This window comes from Sarcophilus harrisii, chromosome 3 (assembly GCF_902635505.1).
Source record: "Sarcophilus harrisii chromosome 3, mSarHar1.11, whole genome shotgun sequence".
Taxonomy (NCBI): domain Eukaryota; kingdom Metazoa; phylum Chordata; class Mammalia; order Dasyuromorphia; family Dasyuridae; genus Sarcophilus; species Sarcophilus harrisii.
This window is the reverse complement of record NC_045428.1, coordinates 429,124,954-429,144,710: the sequence shown is the minus strand read 5'-3', so window position 1 is coordinate 429,144,710 and position 19,757 is coordinate 429,124,954. Positions and strand designations below refer to the sequence as shown.

General features: G+C 31.8%; 1 protein-coding gene across 6 annotated transcripts in view; it reads left to right on the top strand.

Annotated features, from left to right (window-relative positions):
- The window catches only part of NBEA (neurobeachin), a 727,838-nt gene that overhangs the window by 145,229 nt on the left and 562,852 nt on the right, over positions 1–19,757 (top strand). For 5 of the 6 annotated variants that reach the window (XM_031960710.1, XM_031960705.1, XM_031960707.1 and 2 more), the window contains exon 11: positions 14,673–14,781. In XM_031960710.1, coding sequence (XP_031816570.1) covers positions 14,673–14,781 — 109 coding nt within the window. Of the gene's footprint in view, positions 1–12,313; positions 12,421–14,672; positions 14,782–19,757 lie in introns of those variants that run through there. The other variant, XM_023499617.2, reaches the window with a different exon arrangement.

The window sequence follows — 19,757 nt, the reverse complement described above, 5'->3', positions numbered from 1 at the left end:
TATCTAGTTCTGAGAGAGCAAGGTTGAGATCTCCCGCTATTATAGTTTTACTGTCTTCTTGCAACTCTCTTAACTTCTTTAGGAATTTAAATGTTTAACCACTTGGCATATATGTTTAATATTGATATTATCTTATTATCTCTGGTACCCTTTAGCCAGATATAGTTTCTTTCCTTATCTCTTTTAATTAAATCAATTTTTGCTTTTGCTTGTCCTGAGATCAGGATGGCTACCCCTGCTTTTTTGACTTCACTTGAAGCATAATAGATTCTGCTCCAGCTTTTTACCTTTACTCTGTATGTATCACTCTGCTTTAAATGTGTTTCTTGTAAACAACATATTGTAGGATTCTGACTTTTAATTCAATCTGCTATCAGTTTATGTTTTATGGGAGAGTTCATCCCATTCACATTTACGGTTAAAACTACTAATACTGTATTTCTTGCCATTTTGTTAACTTCAAATTATGCTTTTCTCTTTCCTTTTCCCCTTTCCCTCCTCCCCAATATTTACTTAAAGAGCACTTCTTGCCTTAAGCAATCCTTCCCTTTTAGAGAGACCTTCCCCCTTTCTTATACCTTTACCCTACTATTTCTCTTTTCCCTTCTATTTATCCTACTTTTTACCCTTTTCCCCTCCTATTTTTCTATGCAGTGAAAATAGTTTCTAGGTGAAATCAAATATGTCTAATATTTTCTCTTTGAGCTAATTCTGATGAGAATAAGATTCACACAATGTTCATCCCCCTCCCTTCTTTCCCTCAAATATAATGTTTTCTTTGCCTTTTCCTGAGATATAATTTCCCTCATTTTACCTCCACTTTCCCCCTTTTTTCCCAGTACAATCCCCTTTCCATGTCTTTTTTTTTAATATAACAGTAAAATCATATTATGCATGCATACTCTATCTATATCCATACACAACAGTTCTCAAGAATTCTTTTTTTTTTTTTTTTAACTTTTTATGCTTCTTTTGAGTTTTATATTTGGAAGTCACATTTTTTGTTTAGCTCTGGTCTTTTCATCAGAAATAACTGGAATTCACCTGTTTCTTTGAATGCCCATTTTTTCTTGATTGCATTCCAAGTTCTTTCACCTTTCACAATATCAGATTCCAGGCCCTTAAATCCTTTAAAGTGGAAGCTGCTCAGTCCTGAGTAATCCTTATTGTGGCTTCTTAGTATTTGAATTGTTTCTTTCTGGCTGCTTGTAATATTTTTTCCTTGATCTGATAGTTCTGTAATTTAACCATAATATTCCTTGGGGTTTTAATTTTGAGATGTTTTTCAATAAGTGTTTGGTGAATTCTTTGAATGGTTATTTTACCTTTTGATTCTGTGACATACAGGCAGTTCTCTTTGATGATTTCCTGAAAAATAGTGTCTATGCTCTTTTTCTCATCATGGTTTTCAGGCAGTCCAATGATTCTTAGATTGTCTCTCCTAGATCTATTCGCTAAGTCAGTTTTTTTCCAATTAGGTATTTTACATTTTTTTCTTTCTTTCTTTCTTTCTTTTTTTTTTTTTTTTTTGTTTTGCTTGACTTATTGTTATTGTCTCATTGTCATTTATTTTCATTTTTCAGTTGTGAATTTTTGTGAATTATTTTCTTATTTTACTTTTGTTTGCTTCTTTTGGTATTTGTCCAATTCAGTTTTTAAATGAGTTATTTTGTTCTATGGGATTTTTTTCCATTTCACAAATTCTGTTTTTCTAGGAGTTGTTTTCTTTTTCCGTTTTACCAAATCTATCTTTTAATGATTTATATGCCTTTTCCAAATCCTCTTGCAATATTTTCATTTCTTTTCTTTTTTCTTTTAGTTCTCTTTTAAGATCTTTTTTAATTTCCTCTAGGAGAGCCTTGTATGATGGGCACCAGTTATATCACTGGGGCTTCGATCTGCTTTTAGTCTTCTCAGGGTTTGAAATTTGATCTTCTCCTTCACCATAAAAGCTGGCAGAGTCCTCTTTACTTTTTTTTTTTTTTTTTTACTTTTTTACAACCTTCAAAACTTAGGAACGATAGGAAGAGGTTAGCTAAGTAGTAGTTTTTATATTTTATCATGTCACTGTTTTTAGGGAAGTGAGGTTTTCCAAGCTTCCTCTAAAAGTCCCACAGGCTGTGCTGAGTTAGTGCTGACTGACTTCTGATGCTGGGTGGGTGATGGCAGATCCCATGAGATTTTTGGTGTTTCAGGGTTCACTATTTACCTTTTGTGTTTGGTTTGGATGTTTTATAATTTCTTTGTGGATCTACTGTCTTGCAACTAGGGCAGAGTCGCCAACGCTGCTGTAGATTCCTCCCCATAGATTCTCTGCTACAGGGATTCTCCACTGCCATGTGGTGTCTGTACCACCTCATATTGTCTGCACTGCCCCAGTTCTGCACTTGGCCTGCCTTCTTCCATTTCCAATTGAAACAGACCGTTTCTGGCAATCTTCAAAATTATCTTCCGCTGCTCATTTGTTGCACTCCCAGTATATTCATGGATTCTGCCAGTCCAGAACTAATTCAGAGGCTGGATTTGCTAATTATTCTGAGGGTCTTGGGAGAAGATCAGAAAGAAGCATGTGTCCTTTCCACCATCTTGGCTTTACCCCCACAAGTCCCAGCCTGGTGATATAGCTCCTGCTGTTTTTGAAATTACTTCTTTCCCTCTGAAGAGTTGTATTTACCAAAACAAAAAAATTTTTTTTTTTTTTTTTTTTTTTTATTCTTTAATAGCAAGTTTTGTGACTGTTGGAATCCTAGTGTCAACTCAACTTGAAACAAGGTGAAAACTCAAGGGTGATGTCAGAATCCTGGTGTTAACTCAATAGAATTGATACAGTGCTTATTGTTTCACACCTTAGAGTGAATCCTTACAAGGTGATAAGTTGCTAATACTGATGGAAACAATGCTTGTGTTCACACCTTTAGAGAGCTCTAAGAACTCAATGGAGTTCACAGTTTGGGAGATTCAGGGTCTAGAAAGAGATATCTGAATTCACACCTTCCTTAGGGCCAGAGAGCATGCTGGGAGATATCCCACAATCCCACTCTCAGAGAAGTAGCATAAATAGAGCACTCTGGGAGGTACAGAAGGGTACTCACCTCAGTTGGAGATTGAGAAGCCACAAGTCGGAGCTGGCTGGAGGCTGAAGAAAGCAGAGGCAGAAGCCATGAACAAAGCTGCAAGATCTCATGGAGCCAGGCAGAGAGATAGGCCTCAACTAACCAGGCTAATTTGTAAGGAGAAATAAACGTTTGCATTTTTACCAGCTGGCTGCGATTTTGGAGTAATTATTTATTTCAACTGAGACTAAGGCTGCCTCCAAGAAAAACCTTCACATGTGACTATAGAGTTGATGGTTACCATTGACCAGTAAGTAATAGGTTATTTAATAAAGTTGAATGCCTAAAGCTTGATCTTCAGTTGGATCATGCAGAGATAGCAACATATATATATTTGTAAGGAGAAAAAGCTTAATTTTTACATGTAGCTTTTGATTATTATTCTATTTCAACTGATAGCTAATCAAGAATCCTTTCTATATTTTACAAAGTTGATGGATTTACCATTGTAGTAAGTAATGGTTTTACTTTAGATTAGTTAATAGCTTGCTTATTCTATTATATGAGTTTTATAGACAAGCTATTGTTGTAAAAAAAGCACTAAATTTATTAATGTAGCTTCTATTACTTTAGCTTATGACAATCGATCATCATGACTATTTCTTTTTTAACATTATGACTTCATATATCAACATTTATCTCTTAGTTAGAAATACATATAATATATTCTTATAATACTTTATAGAGGTTAAAAATAATGATCTAAAATTATTCTTTCTCTTGCTTATGACACTCCCTTATGACTCATCATTCTGAAGACAATGGACTATAGTCAAATCATCATTAAGGAAATATGATCATTTTATCAAACCTTCTGTAATAAGACCATCATTACTGACAACTTCTTATTCTTCATTGAAAGACTTCTCCTTACTTTCATGAAGACAGGGACTAAACATTCCATAAGGAAATTGATTGAATCAAACTCTCATATATTAAGACATATACTATATATCAGTGACAATGTCTTCAATGATAGACTTCTATGCAAAGGACACTAAAATGTCCCTGAAATTATTAGTATTCAATGAATACATATAGGTTAAGATCATGCTATATTCAATATGCTAAGAAACAGCACTAGTATCAGGATTAATTGGAAAATCAATGAGAGATGGTACTAGATCTTATGTATGTATAATCTAATGGGTTAAGGACTCTATCTTATAAGAAACAGCTATTTCAGGATTATGAATAATAACGAGAATGGTACTAATTTATATGTAGAGTTAAAAGTTGCACTTTAACTAAAACTTGAAGGAAGCCAGAGAATCTAGGAAGTAGAAATGTGGAGGAGGAAGAGCATTCCGAGCATAGAGGGAAAGCCACAAAGATGCTAGAATTGAGAGAAGTTATTTGAGGAACAACAAGGAGGCCATTGTAGAGTATGTTGGGGTAAATAGTCTGATAAACTCAGAAAGAACTAGGTTATGAAAGGCTTTAAAAGCCAAGTAGAGGTTTTTATATTTTATCATGAAGTACATAGATGATCTCTGATTTTATTGAACAAGAAAGTGGCATAGTCAGACCTGAGTTTTATTTAGAACGAATAATCTGAAAGCTGAGTGGTATGTACTAGAATTGGCAGTGACTTGTGGCAGTTAGACCAACCAATAGGTTATTTCAGTAATTTAGGTATGAGGGAATGAGGGGCTTATGCCAATGTGGCAACAGTGTTAGAGGAGAAAAAAGGATTTGATATAAAAAGAGAAACAGAAAGTAAAATAAAAATAAAGTGAGATCAATACTGAAGAACTAAGGATGGCACCAAAGTGGTGAGCCTGGGTGACTTGAGAGATGATGGCACCTTTCATTGTCATAGGGAAATATGGAAAGAGCTGGGTTTGGAGGGCAATTTTGTAGTTTAGTTTTGGACTTAGATATTTAAGTTTAAGACTTAGATGTTTACAGTGTCCAGGAGGAAGTCAACATGTTAGACTAGAGAGCAGGAGAGGTTAGGTTTGAATAGATCTAGGAATCACCTACATGGAAATGATGCTTGAAATGTGATTTAATGAAGTGTGGTGCCTGGAGTCAGGAAGCTCTGAGTTTAAATGCAGTCTCAGATAGTTACTAGCTGGGTTAAATGCAGTCTCAGATAGTTACTAGCTGGGTGGCGTCTAATGTTTGCTTCAATTTCTTCTGTAAAATGTGGATAATTGTAGTCCCCTCGTCTCAGGGTTGTTGTGAGGATGAAAGGAGATAAGTGTAAAATGCTTGTGCTGGCACTTATTAAGACCTGATACCTAATAAGAGCTCTATAAATGTTAGCTATTATTGTATCACAGAGTGAGAAGAGATGAAGGTTTAGGACAGAGCCTTGGGAATACCAGGCATCACCTGCACAAAGATCTAGCAAAGGACAATAAGAAACTGTTTTCTGACAAATGAAGTGTCAGAAGAGAGAATGGAACTTATTAAGAATCTAGAAAAGATAGAACTTGACAGCTGATTGGATATAGAATGAGAGCCATTGAGGACTTGAGAATGATACCTTATTGAGCTTGATTGACTGGGAGCATGGTAATATCCTTGACTTGTCCAGTTTTGGAAAACCCTGATTAGGAATTATAATGTATGAATAGATCAGTTTCTTAGCTTTCAAATAATATTCCATTTAAATAAAACATTAAGACTGATCGTGTTATAATGTATGAATAGATCCATTTCCTAGGTACCAAATAATGCTTCATTTGAATAAAATATATGAACTTGTCATGTTTAGTCACAAAAAAGTGTAGATTCTAATATGCATGGTGATCATTGGGGCCACAGCCTTCAAAACTTAATCTGGGCCAAACATGCCATAAAATTACAATTTTAAGTCATAAATATACATATAAATTTCCCTTTTGTCTCCCCCTTTCTGTATAATTTTTCCCCCCTTATTAACAGCAGTTTTGGAAGAAAAGGAAAAATTATTCCTCAAAGTATGTATGTATTAGAGTTGTTTATTGGTGGTCCAAATCAGAGTTTTATGTGCATGTAGCATAAAACATGTAAGCAGAAATGAATATATTTTAAAATACTTTCAAGTTCTAAGTTTTACAAAGATAAATAGAGTTCAGGACTCCAAGAAAGAAGAAAGTAAGAAGCTTAAAGTTTTGGAAATAAGTAATAGGAATAGAGAAGCTACTCTTTATCCTGTATCCTATCCTATTTATTGCAGATGTTGGCATACCTGCTAGTGAATTTTGTTCATTGTCTTTGCTTTATATTAAACTGTTATCTAATAGAACTAAACAAATTTTGAAAAACCCTCTACCAAACATATTTTCCATTTTAGAGATAAATATCTACAAAATAGCTGAACAGTGCAATTAATACTTTACTTTCATTTATGTTTACATGTTCCTTTATGCCTTTACTGAATTAGCAAATGTTATTTGTATACCTCACTTGTGAAGGGCATTATACTTATATGAGTTTCTGTAGACAGCTTGTGGAAACAAAAAGATCAAAATAATTATCTGAGGGTTGAAAATATGAGTAAGAATATTGTCATGAAGTTTTAATCTAATAGAAATATTACAATATAATAGTTTCACTAGCTTTTTTGGCTTAGAGATCCTATTCTGTTACTTTATTATTTGAACATGACTCCTTGCATCATTTTTAGCTTTTGTGCAGAAAATCTCCGAGAAATATTTTGAGTCAAATAATTTACATATTATTATTTGTGTTGTGTATTTGTGTGTATGTATAAAAGACTAGTAAAATGTTTATCATATATGCAAATAACACCATAGCCGTCTTTTATTAAAGCTACTTATTTCTTTGCTTTTTTTCTTTAGATCCTTTCATAGCTTAATCTTTATATTTTTTTAAAAATATCTTGTTTAGTAACAGTTCTATTGTATTAAATTATTTGTAGCTTTTTATTTGGCACTCAAAGGCATTAATTTTAGGGTTACTTTTCTTCTTCATTTGTAGCATTTTCCTTATTCTTTACAATATAAGAGAATTATCATATTGAACAGAAACTCAAATTCCAGGCACACTATTTTAAGTATACTGAAATCTAAATTTATATGAAATTAGGACATAATTTCTCACTTTAAAGAACTGTAAATGTTAATTTCTTTTAAACAACCAGTCTGCCCAGTGAATTTAAAATAAAGCAGCTAGTTTGCACAGTGGTTAGAGCCTCAGGCTTGGAGTCAGAAAGACCTAAATTTAAATATGATCTCAGACATTTATTTACTAGCTCTGAAATCCTGCATTAGACACTTGACCTTTGTAAGCCTCAGTTTCCTTATGTGAAATGGGAATAACGATAGGACTTATCTCTCAGGGTTTTTGTGAGGATCAAATGAGGTAAGAATTGTAAAGTGCTTAGCTTAGCTCCTGACCTATGTAAACATTAACTGTTATTAGCATTAAAATACTAAATGTGTAAAAGTTCACTGTCATATAAACTTTGAGTAAAACAAGAAACTTCTCTACATATTGTGTGGTTAGTGAGTGAGTCAACAAAAATTTATTAAATGCTTACTACTTGCTTAGGCAAACTGTTATTTGCTGGGGATATAAAGGACAAATACAAGCCTTCCTTTGTGGAACACTCACATGTGGAAGGAAAAGACAGCATGTAAATAAGTAAACACATTATTTTTAAGTCAGTTCATCATTATTTTCTGTTTGTTTACTTATATTTTGGAAGTTTTAAATCTCATATTACATAATTACAAATTACTCATTCATATACAAACCACTTTAAATTCAAATATTTAGCTAGTATTTAAACTAATATTAATTAAATTAAAATGCAATTTAATATTTAAGAAATAAAAATATTTCATAAAATCGAGCATTTTATTCACTGCCCTTAGCAGCAATTCTTTCAAGAGTAATAATGTTGGGTTTTTTGGCATGATTTATTTTCAAACTTATATAGCATATTATTTTTCAAGGACATATGTGCCCCTGAATGTTTATTGTGTATTTTTAATGTTTTGGGGGAATGGGGGATGGGGCTTGATTGCTTTTGTTTACTGAGGTTGGAGATGTAATAGTTTCCTAGTATAATTTTTAATTTTTAAAAATCATAGCTTTATTTTAGCATCCTTTTTATCATGATATATCTTCACTTCTGAAAGATTTACCTCAACAATTTTTTCCTTATCATTTCTATTTGCTTTATTTGATTTTTTGGACTCAGTATTTATATTTTTTTCTATTTTGCTGTTTTTCCAGAAACATTTCTTTCAATTTATGAAATCAATACTACCATCGCTTACTTTTCCTTTTAAATTCTATTTTTCTTTTTTTTTTTTTTTTGCTTTGGATTAGTGTTTTTGTACTTGTTCATTTTACTCATACTACCTTATTAAATATATATATATATTTCCCCCTTTTTGTCAGAGTCATTCAGTAAACTGCAGTTGTGTTCCCAGGAATGCAAAGGAAGAGATTGGGTACTAGTCCTGGGGATAAACTGGATTTCCTGAGAAATAAGAATCTAGAGAGTAGATCTTATGTAGTGATTTTATAGAGCAGCATGCTATAGGAGGTTCCCCTGAAGAACCCTGGTTTCACAGTATAGCAGAAACCATTTATTAATGTTCAGGATCAATTCCCTTCTCCTTTCTAGGAAGTAATAACTGTAATGGAAACATTTGAAATCCACTAGATAAGAAGTACAGCTACTCTAGATATTAGATACCAAGACAGATCAATCACTGAGGTTCTGGAACATGTTCAGCTTAAGTCAAAAGATATCTTAACCTTTTTGGAAGCCCCCCTGATCCTCATGTTTCATCATTTATGCTGTTTAGATAGGAATAGGTGGGAAAATAGAAAGCACTGATTCTTCTTGCAAGTGAAAAAGAGATAATTATGGTCTTTGCATAGACATTCCTGTTATTCTTCTTTGTCATACTGGAATCTTACTTGGAGATAGAGGCCTAAGCTGCTGTTAGAGGCAAAGTACTAAAGATTACACATCCCTCCCTCCTCTTTCTTTTAGGATATAATAAGCTAGAGCAGGCAGATGTATGAATTGTGATAGTAATGTATCCTCACCCACCCAAAAAAAAAATTGCAGATTTTCATAATTATCAAATGGGATTAATAAGAAAATATCATTAGCAGGATGAAGAGTGAGATATGAGTCATTTATCATTAGTGTGGATTAAATTAATTGGGTTTCTTCTAGCTGAATTGTGGTGAGGGGAAGCATTTAGGTTTGGGTAGAGGAAAGCAAAGGAGAAGGAAGTAATTGTTGTTTATGAAGCCCTTTTGGGGCAGGATAGTCCCAAATGGGAGCTCCTGGAATTATGCATTCCATAATACTTTGTATTGTATTGTATTATCTGTGATTTATAGATGTGAATGTTCTTACACTGGTGCAGATTGCAAATTCTTGTACATCATAGTATATGGGCATTATTAGTTGTCTGTTATCATTCCGTTAGCTGATTCCTAACATGTTGTGACCAAAAAAATTCCCCAAATCTCAAACTGTGATCTTTTGACTACATATGGTCAGCCTTTTACTATTGGATTCTAAATCCAATGAGGTTTAAACCTTTTAATATAGTATATTATAGTGCTTATAGTCAAAACTTTTCAAACTTAATTGAACCTGTCAGAATTGTTGAGTAGTGAAATGAATACCAGATTTAGAATTATAGAACTTGGATTTCCATTCTACCTTTCCCACTTACTAGCAGTGTGACATTAGGCAAGTCACTTTCTTCTGGACTTTAATTATTTAGCCTTTGTAATGAAAGTGATGGATAAAGGATATCTAATATCCCTTTTAGTACTAATCTTTCTGACTTTATACTCTTATGGTCCATTGAAATAACTTTAATTAGTCTAAGATTTTGTCATGTTAAACAAGTATATGGACATCAATGTTAAGTGTTTTTGTCCAATGCAAAAAACTGTATCTCTAATATTAGGATTTTCTCATTGGTAAAATTATTGTAATATTCTTTTGAAGATTGTTATCATTCTGGTCAGGTACTGAAATATGTATTCTATTTGGATATGGTTGGACTTAAAAGAGAGCCACCATGGAATCCTTGTCAATTGTTTCCTTTAAATTTCTAGATAAAGAGGTCAGATAACTAATAAAAGGCCTAGAACTGAAGTGTCTGACTTAGAGCCTGCACAATTCTTGATGGAGCCTGAACTGCATTAAAACTGTATTAGGGAACATTTTTTTTGTTTTTATTTTGCTTGAAGCAATAGGGTCAAGATAGGAAGTATTAAGTGTCTGAGACCAGATTTGAACTCAGGTCTTACTGACTTCAGGGGTAGTGCCCTATCCACTACACCACCTACCTGCCCCCATATTAGGCAATATTTAAGGAAATAAACAAAAATACAATAATGTTGATTTGTAATTTTCTAAATCAGTATTCAGGTCAGGAGGGATCTCTCTGTATTTGACTTTGACTCTACTGAGAATCTATAAGCATCTGTGCCAAGTCTCAAAGCTTGGTGCTGAGGATAAAAAGAAAATAAAGAATTCCTACTTTTAGGGAGCATTAATATGTCTAAAGAAAGGATAACAAAAGTAAATGCTCTGGCAGTGATTTACTTTAAGATAATTGTCTTCAGTATGGTTTCCTGTGATGTATACATCTAAAATTGAGGATCACATAATAGCTAAGGTTACTTATATTTGTTTTAAATCATTCTTTTAATTATTGAATTATCAAAGAATTAAACTTTTTCAGCCTTTCAAAAGAATTTTTGAGTAAAAGGAAAAGTAATCTTCACTGTAACCTAATATGGTTTCCTTCATGATGACTTTTTCTTGTTGTGGATAGCATCTTTATTTAGGAAAAGTTTTACTTTAAGAAGGGAGTAGAAAAGATGGTATTAGTTAACTCCTCAGGTCATTTCATTGTAACTTTCTAGAGAAGTGGAATATATTCTCAATGCCAAACAATTTTTTTAAAGCATTTATTAGTGCCAAAGTTCATTGGACCATCTGCATATGCCAAAGTAAAGCCTATTGTGTTTCACCTCTTCCTTTTGCCTATAGTTTTTTAATTCCCTTTGAAACTTTTTATTCTGATCTTAATGAATTCACTAATCCATTTTGTGTTGCTAGTAAGTTTTACCAGCCTTAAAAATGATTTTAAACTAATAAATATCTTTTAAAAGGAGGAATCATAAATATCAGAATCCATCTTACTGAGTTTATCTCCATTTTAAAATTAAATAGCATCTCTTGGATTGTTCTCTTTTAGTGCTTGCCAATTGCAGTACAAAAAGCAAGTTAAAACAGAGGCTTTTTGCCCTTTGGCAACTTTCTTCATTTTACCATTGACCTTATTGCTTCATTCTTCTTAAATCAAAATGTTTTCCAATTGTTTTATTTTTCACAGTATTCTGTTTCCTGTAATGAATAAAAAGTCAACATTGCCTAAAGCTCTTGAGATTATGGTTACCATAAATTTATCAAGCATTTCTCATTGGTAATTATATTAAACATTAAAATAATTTTATATGTGATTTTTAACTAATTATTAAAGAATCCATATTTACTAGATTTTTAGTAGCATCAAAATATAGGTCAAAGTTCAATTAGAAGAACTTGTATTCATACATAGTTTCTAAATATTTTCTGAGAATTTTGCATATATACTAGGAATATAAGAATATCTGTGACTAATAGGCCAGAGAGCTATAGAGAGAGGCAATAAACAAGAAACTTGGGGGAAGGGTTGTCATTCTGTCTTCTTGATTATTCTCAAGAAATCTTTTTAGAAGTGTGAAATTTCAGAGAAATATTACTTCCTGATTTATTTGTAATGTGTTAAGGATTTTAGGATTCATTAATTTTAAGGAAAATTTTAGCTTTAGATTATCAATGCCATCCATATTCCTTAACAGATAGGTGAGAAAAAGCACTCCTAAAGCAGAATTTATTCTTTTTATTTCAAGAATTTATTACAGTATAGTGCTATCTGTTGAAAAGTTTACCAATTTCATAATATAATGATTAATATGTTTCTTGCTTGTTAGATAAAACGTTACTGAAAATTAGTTCCCAGTATTGTTATACTTTTCAACAGAATGCTATATTTTGCCTGTTAGCTTTAGTTGACCTGGATACTTGTTATTTGTTATATATATTTAGTTGCTCAGTAGATGACCTGATGTGTTCTAGACAGAAAGTGGTATGTAGGAGTATAGGAATGGGCTGAAGTATCCTTTATATTTGCCTTTGTATCTAGGGGAGTTGGAAATAGGCAAGAATGGAGAGCAATTTTGTATGGCAGTACACAGAATATTTGCAAGTTTAATGTGAGCCCTGCAGCAAACCGATGAATTTTAGTTACTGGTAAGTTGTTAAATTCTGTTTGAAAATGTTCCACTTGGAAGATGGCCATCTAATTACTTTTACTCCCACCATGTCAAATCTAATCTATATTGAAGCTTCTTTAAAATGATATGGTATTGCTTACTTGTCCATTGGTTGTATCTGTAAGTTCTGAAAGATTTTATTTAGTAAATGCATTTGTCTTTTCAGTTGCTGATTTAATTGATGTTGAAGTCTTTTAAAATCCCAGTTAGCTAAGTTTGAAGATTTGGGGATAAGAGATAATGAATTAATGGCTTTTTTCTTTGTGATTTTAAAGTCCATGGTGTTTGGAAGTCAGATTTAATTTATTGGATTCTTGAACTGAGTTAGTCATGAAACAAAATGAGGCAACTCCTGATATCCTTGTAATTTAATAGTGATTCTGCATAGGAGAGGAATCTCTAGTATCCAATATAGTTTTTTGAATTATTTGATGGACCATTGGGAGGCTTTTCTTGTTTTTTGTTTGTTTGTTTGTTTTGGGTTTTTTTGGAAATTTTAACATTTAGGAACTAGATTCACTTCCTCTCTAATTTGCATATCTTTGAATTCCATGCATAGGTTAGGAAATCATGCATTCTACATGCTACAGGTGTTATTGATCTTTGCAGTCAATCATAAAGTGTTAGGTGCAATAGCATTTAAGAAGCTAACACTTACAAAGTGTTCTTGCCTTTTTGCTTGTTTCGTTTATATGGAACTGATTTCTTATTAGTTTTAATTTGATAATTTGGTACTTGTGTCTTTATGGGAAAAGTCTATTAACATTTTGAAGGAGAAAAACTAGAAAATTACAGATTGCAAAATTGTTTAGTAACTAAATTTTTGTGGTTTGACACTATAGGGCCAGGTAATACTTTTGCTGTTTTGTATATAAGACCTTATTTTCTGGTAAAGGAGTCTTCGAGTTTTGGATATTAGTTTTTAATCTCACCCATATTAAATATACCACCAATTCTTCTATCTTTTATAATAATTTTTCTAATTGACATTAATTCTATCCTTAATTGTAGGTCTGACTTTGAACATGATTAATATTACTAAACATAAATTTAAAAGAGTGTGTTATATGGCAATTGTAAAGAAACATGAAAAGTGTTCTGTTTAGGATGACCACATAGAGTAAAATTATTTCTGGGATAATTTTCAGCCTTTCATCCTATAATTAAATTTTCTATTGATTATGGAACATAAAATTTTTAACTATTAACTTAAAATCAATTTTCAAATTACTTTAGCTTCTATTAGTCAAATATATAGATTGTGAGTTTGGAAGTATTTTATGGAAATTAAAAAATTGTAAAAATACTTATTTACAATTTTTTGTTAGTGAATCTTTTAAATTACTGATTTTTATAATTCTGTAGTAAGGAGCATAAAGGATCAAAACATTCATAATTGATCCTATCATATTTCTATGTTAATAACTTTCTTAAAAATTATTTTTTCTGGTTGATTTGACAAGTCATTTTTTTGATGAAATTTAATGAATGCAAGTATTTTTTTCAGTATATATGTATGTACGTCTTCATTTGCTTGAAATCTAATCATTTCAGTTTTAATCTTTTCCATTTTTCATTCTTTACTTAAAATGAATGCACATATGTAACATGTATGTGCATATGTTTGTGCTACATATAATGTAACATAATGTAATCTCTCCCTCTTTTCCCAGTTTTACATAATAGAGGTTTTCTTTAAAAGTCATGCCTTTGCTTATATTTTAAGCACATTGGTATTTTATAATTTGAAAGCAGGTCTTTAGTTTTATCTTTGATAATAAGATTCAATTTCTGATGAGTTTTTACAACTTTAGAGTTTCATGTGTTTGTATTTCTTAAAGAGTGTGTGTGTCTGTGTACATATGAGAGAGAGAGAGAGAGAGAGAGAGATAGAGAGAGAGAGAGAGAGAACGAACAGAACAAGAATGTGAGCTATGTATGTAGATTTGAATCTTGTCTTTGTCCAAGGTCTATGTTCTATTTGTTGAACATGGCATTATGACAATCAAGTAGTATCTAATATGAAATGAATTTGTAATTCAAATTTAAAGAATGAAAGTGTAATTTTTTCATATTTGTTTTTAGTGAAAGGTAATGAAAAAATAAACCTATCTTAGTTGTTTTGAATGTTATTTTGCCATGTTTTGTTCAATGAAATAATAGTATAAATAGAAATCTATTTATAATCCAGTTTTGTTCATTATCTATATAACTATACTTTGTATACAGTGCAACTCTTTTGGCATTCCTCGTTGAATTGCTGAAGAGTTCAGTGGCCATGCAAGAACAGATGCTGGGTGGAAAAGGCTTTCTAGTCATTGGTTACCTCCTTGAGAAGGTAAGTGATGGTCTTTACTATGCAACTACAAAATATGGAAGATAAAATATCTTCTATATTTTAGTTATTTTTTATTAATTCTCTCCTGTTCTGTTATTTCTTTCCAAAGTCATGCATTTTACATTGTAGACAGATTTAAATAAGATTTACTTGGAGCTATATGGACTTACAATTTTAAGTTAATAAAATTTTTTGAGTAAAAGAATGTTAGAAGTCAAATTCACAAAGGTACTTTTAAGTTCATTTACTTTATTTCATGTTTCATGTAGTGTAATTTGTTTTAAACTTAACCTATTATGTTCCTAAAATAGTCTTTCTGTTGTTTAAAACACAGTGTTGTTCAGAATCTTTCCAAAATATATCATTGCTTTAGATTTGTCCTAGCTTTTGCATTATAAAATCGAATAAAAAGGCTATACATTTATGGAATTTTCCTTTTTATACTTAAGGTAAATACCACTTGGGAGACCCTTTTCCCTTTTTATTATTATTATGTTAATATATTCTTTATGTATAAACTTTTGTGCTAAACTACATGTAATATAACTTAGGTTTAATTCTCAATATTCTCCTCGATTTACTAGGAAGTTTTCATTTTTCTTTTTTTTTTTTTCCTATTTCCCTTTTGTTCTGATCTTTATAAGTAAATTGGTATTAGTGATAACAGTCCTGTCCATTTAAATTTTACTCTGGTGAGAAAGCATTCACTAGTGGTTATTTTGCAAAAAGCTCCATATTCTGAGTGAAAGCATTTATGGATTATCTAAATTTGAAGAAATCATCAAAACATAAAAATGGTTCAAACAAAGCATATATAGATATATGTGCATATTAATTTCTCAGACATTTTATTTCTACTCTTTAATTACAATGTGCTATAAATTGAGATTAAAATTGTCTTTTCTATAACCATATTAATGAAAGTACAGTCATAATGAGAGCCCACTAATGGTATTGACATTTTATTTCAGTGCAGCCTAATTTGAATGAATATCACTTGCTCGCTTTTTCTGTTAGGGTGCCTTCTTCCTTTATTTTGAAACATTTTGTAAATAATGCTTTAAATTGGAAGACAAGAACTGATTTATTAGTTTCCCTTTCATTAGAAGAAGTGATATTGTGAGTAATATAATTTCACAGAAGGCTACAATAAATATTGTTAGCCTCATTTTTGATGCCGTGTAAATAGATTAGCAAATAGCTTATTATTGGAAGTTGTTATTAATTTGTGATTTGAGACTTGGGAGATAAATTATAAGAGCTCAAGATCATTTGTTAAAAAAAAAAACAAAAACTAAAAGCATTTGGAAAATATACTTAAATAGATGTTTAATAACATTTGTTTATAACTTTAATTTATAAATTACATTCATTTCTCTTTAATCAACAAGCACTATATAGTTTTACAGAGATATGATAACAAAAGTCAAATCATATCAAAATAATGATATATGGTCCAATCACTAAAATTGCAATTTTGAGTGTTGGAAAACTTAACTATGAACACCTGGAAAATATTAACAGAAAAATCCAAGATCATAAACTGGGGGGGGAAGAATTTTTTTTTTTTTTTTTTTTTTAAACAAAATATCTGCTGTGAAAACTCTTGAGGGTATTGGCTGTGAAAATAGATTTAGGGATATTATTATTTTATGTAGTTAAGCTCCAAATTAATGAGTAAAAAGCATGCCATCATAAAAAATACTATAAAAAATTAAAAAGAGGCATCTCTCAGGGATTCATAGCCAAAGACAAGGCAGAAAAAAAATCACAGAAAATGAAATAGATTTTTGTGATATACATTTAAAAGCCTTTACAGTAACATACTCAATGCAAGAAGTTTAAAGGATAAATTTTAAAGTGTGGAAAAATAGCATTAAATATTGTTTCAATCTGAAAAATATAAGAATTTAACAGATTATATATATATGAAAAACACATTTCTAATAGAAAAATGCCGAAGACATATTAATGGTTTAAAAAAAAAACTGTAAGCCACAGCCAAAATCATTAATCAGCAGCTCTTAATTATTAAAAAATGGAAAATAGCAAATTCAAACAACTTTGATGTTTATATTCATCAAATTGATAATGTTGGGGTAATGATGGAAATTGTCTTCTTCACGGCCTCTATTCCTATTGACTATTTCCTATTGACTAACACACTAATACACTGATAGTGAAAATGTGATGTAGTTCAACTATTTTGGAAAGCAATTTGTATTTATATGCAATTTGTATTCATATAAGAACAGTTATAAAATTTCTTCATATCCTTTGCATCATCAATTCCACCACTGGTCACATACCCTAAGGAAATCAATTCCAGAGGAAAGGTTTCATATATAAACAAAGTATTTATAGTCCAACTGTATTGTATTCTAGAAACAAGAAGTTTCCTCATGATTAAATTGTCCAGAATTCCCCCCCCCAAGGATTTGGAAGCCTACTTTCTTTCAGATTGTTTTATAATCCTTCCTCAACATTTTGTTATCCCTAGCATGTGCCTCTATTGTATATGCTTGGTTTTGGCTAGTTAAGTGCTATTTCTGTTTTCTCATGGAAGTCTAAATCTGCTAGTTCCCCTTCCATTGATACAGTAAAGTGCTTAGCATAAAAATATCATTACAGATCTCAACTGTTTTGTGTCTGTTCTTCTAATTTCATCTTTGATTGCCCAGAATTTAAATTCTAAATTTTCAGTGTATTTATTTATTTAATCATTAAGAAGATAAAATGTTTGCTGGCTGAGATGTTTTCTAGGTCCTGTGGCTAAGTTAATAAGAAAAAGTATATTTGTTGCCCTTTTATCCATATTTTAGCATATTGTTTAAATAGGTCAAGTAGGACTACCATCAGTTGATTATTTCTTTATTTTTATTCTCATGGTTTGTTATTGATTTGAGCAAAGATTCTGATCCAGATATGTTATCAATCTTGTATCCAAAAAATGATGAATACATCATTAACCACTCATTTCATATCTGTTAAAAGTGTAATATATTTTATCTTTTAAAAGTTATTTGATACTTGCTGTGTTCATGATCTACTTTCTCGAAGTTGTTTTGATGTAATTATCACTTACATGATGATTCTCAAATATGCTTTTCCTACCCCAGTCTCTCTGCTTATCTTCAGTCTCACTTTTTCAGTTGCCTTTCAGACATCTTGAACTAGATGTACAGTAGATATCTTACACTCAATATATCAAAAATTGAACTCAAGCTTTTCTCCTAAAATCTTCTCAGCTCTACTTTTCTTATTACTATAAAGAGCTAAAACCATTATTTCAGTCCTCCTAGCTTGAAACCAAGGAATCTTCTTAGATTCTTCATTATCTCTCACCCTCCATATAGAAGCTGGTACCAAAGCCTGATGATTTTTCCTTTGCATCATTCTCTGAATATAACTTCTTCTCTCTTCTGACACCGCCACCATTTTAGTTTAAAATCCTCAACTCCTTAAAACTTGATTTCTGCAATACCCTGCTGGTGGACCTGACTGCCTTAATAAACGTCTCCTTATTCTAATCCATTGTCCACTGAGCCATTAATATGATTTTCCTAAAGTGCAGTTTGTATTATTCCCAGACTACTCTCAACCATATCTTCCAAATAAATTCCACTAACATCCTTTTTCCTTGAGGAAAAAATATAGAATGAAATCTTTTGCATTCAAATTCTTTTATAACTTAGCACCTCACTTTCTAGTCTTCTTGCACTTTACTATCCAACATGCACTCTTTAGTCAAGTAATACTGGACTCCTAGCTTTTCTAGGAACAAACAAGACATTGTATCTCTTGGCTTGTGGTGTTCTCACCACCTGTCCTTCATGCCTGGAATGCTTTCCCTCTGACAACTTCCCTGGCTTCCCTTGAACTCTAGCTAAAATACTACCCTTAGAGAAAGTGTTCCCCAATCCTTCCAGTTTTCCTCTCTTAATTATTTCCTTTTATTCTGCATATAGTTTTTTTTTTTTTGTGTGTGTGTATGTTTATTTCTATATTGTTTCCCCCATTAGATAATAAGCTTGTATCCCCAACCTTTAGCTTATAATAGCACAAAATGGTCACTTAATAAATGTTCACTGGATCCAGTTGATTTATTGTATAAATACAATGCTTCTGTATGGTCTATAAGTCTTTGACTTTTCTTGTTACTCCTTGACCATATTTTTATTTGAAGGCACGCATTATTAAAGTTTATGTTAATTTAATCATAAAAAGCCAAATTTAGGGAGATCCCTTCAGTCACAAAATATTTTTCCACCATTTTGTTTTCTTAGCTGAAAATGACACTTTATTTTTGTCTTATTTCACTTTTTAAAATTGTCCCGAGTGTAATACATTACTCAGAAAACACTAGTGTCTCTGGTTTGAAAGTTACCAAGTCCTTTACAGGGCTGCTTTCTCCCTTTGGTATCCCACCTGCTCCACCTAAATCTCACCTGTTTCCAAGAAGCTGTAGCATGCACAGCAGCCACACCCCAGTATATTGTTTTGGCAGGCAGGATAAACCCAGTTGAGGGTAACCAAAGGGTCTCATACCCTGCCATGTTAGGGGGTGTCTACTCCCGGCATGTAAAGACTTTTCCCTGGTGCAATGAGCAGATGAGAATAGTATTCCAATGAATGTGAAGACGGGTGAAGCAGATACTGTGGAGCCTTTGAAGCTTGGTTAGACTTCAAAGTCACTAGGGTCATCCCCTGCATCTCCAGTCGTCACCAGCCATCTTGTCTCTACTGACACTGAGTAGTGGGTAGCATTAGAAGAGAGAGTGAAGCTGATGACTGTGCAACTGCCTTAATTCAGTCCAGTTTATGCATGAATTAAAAGATATCACCAACCACCTAACCAACACATATACTGAAGGTATTTGGCCAAGTTATTCCTGCAATAGTTATGAGACACAGTCTCAAAAATTTTTTTCTTTAGAATATTTTAAATATCATAGCAAATTAACATAATTAAACTG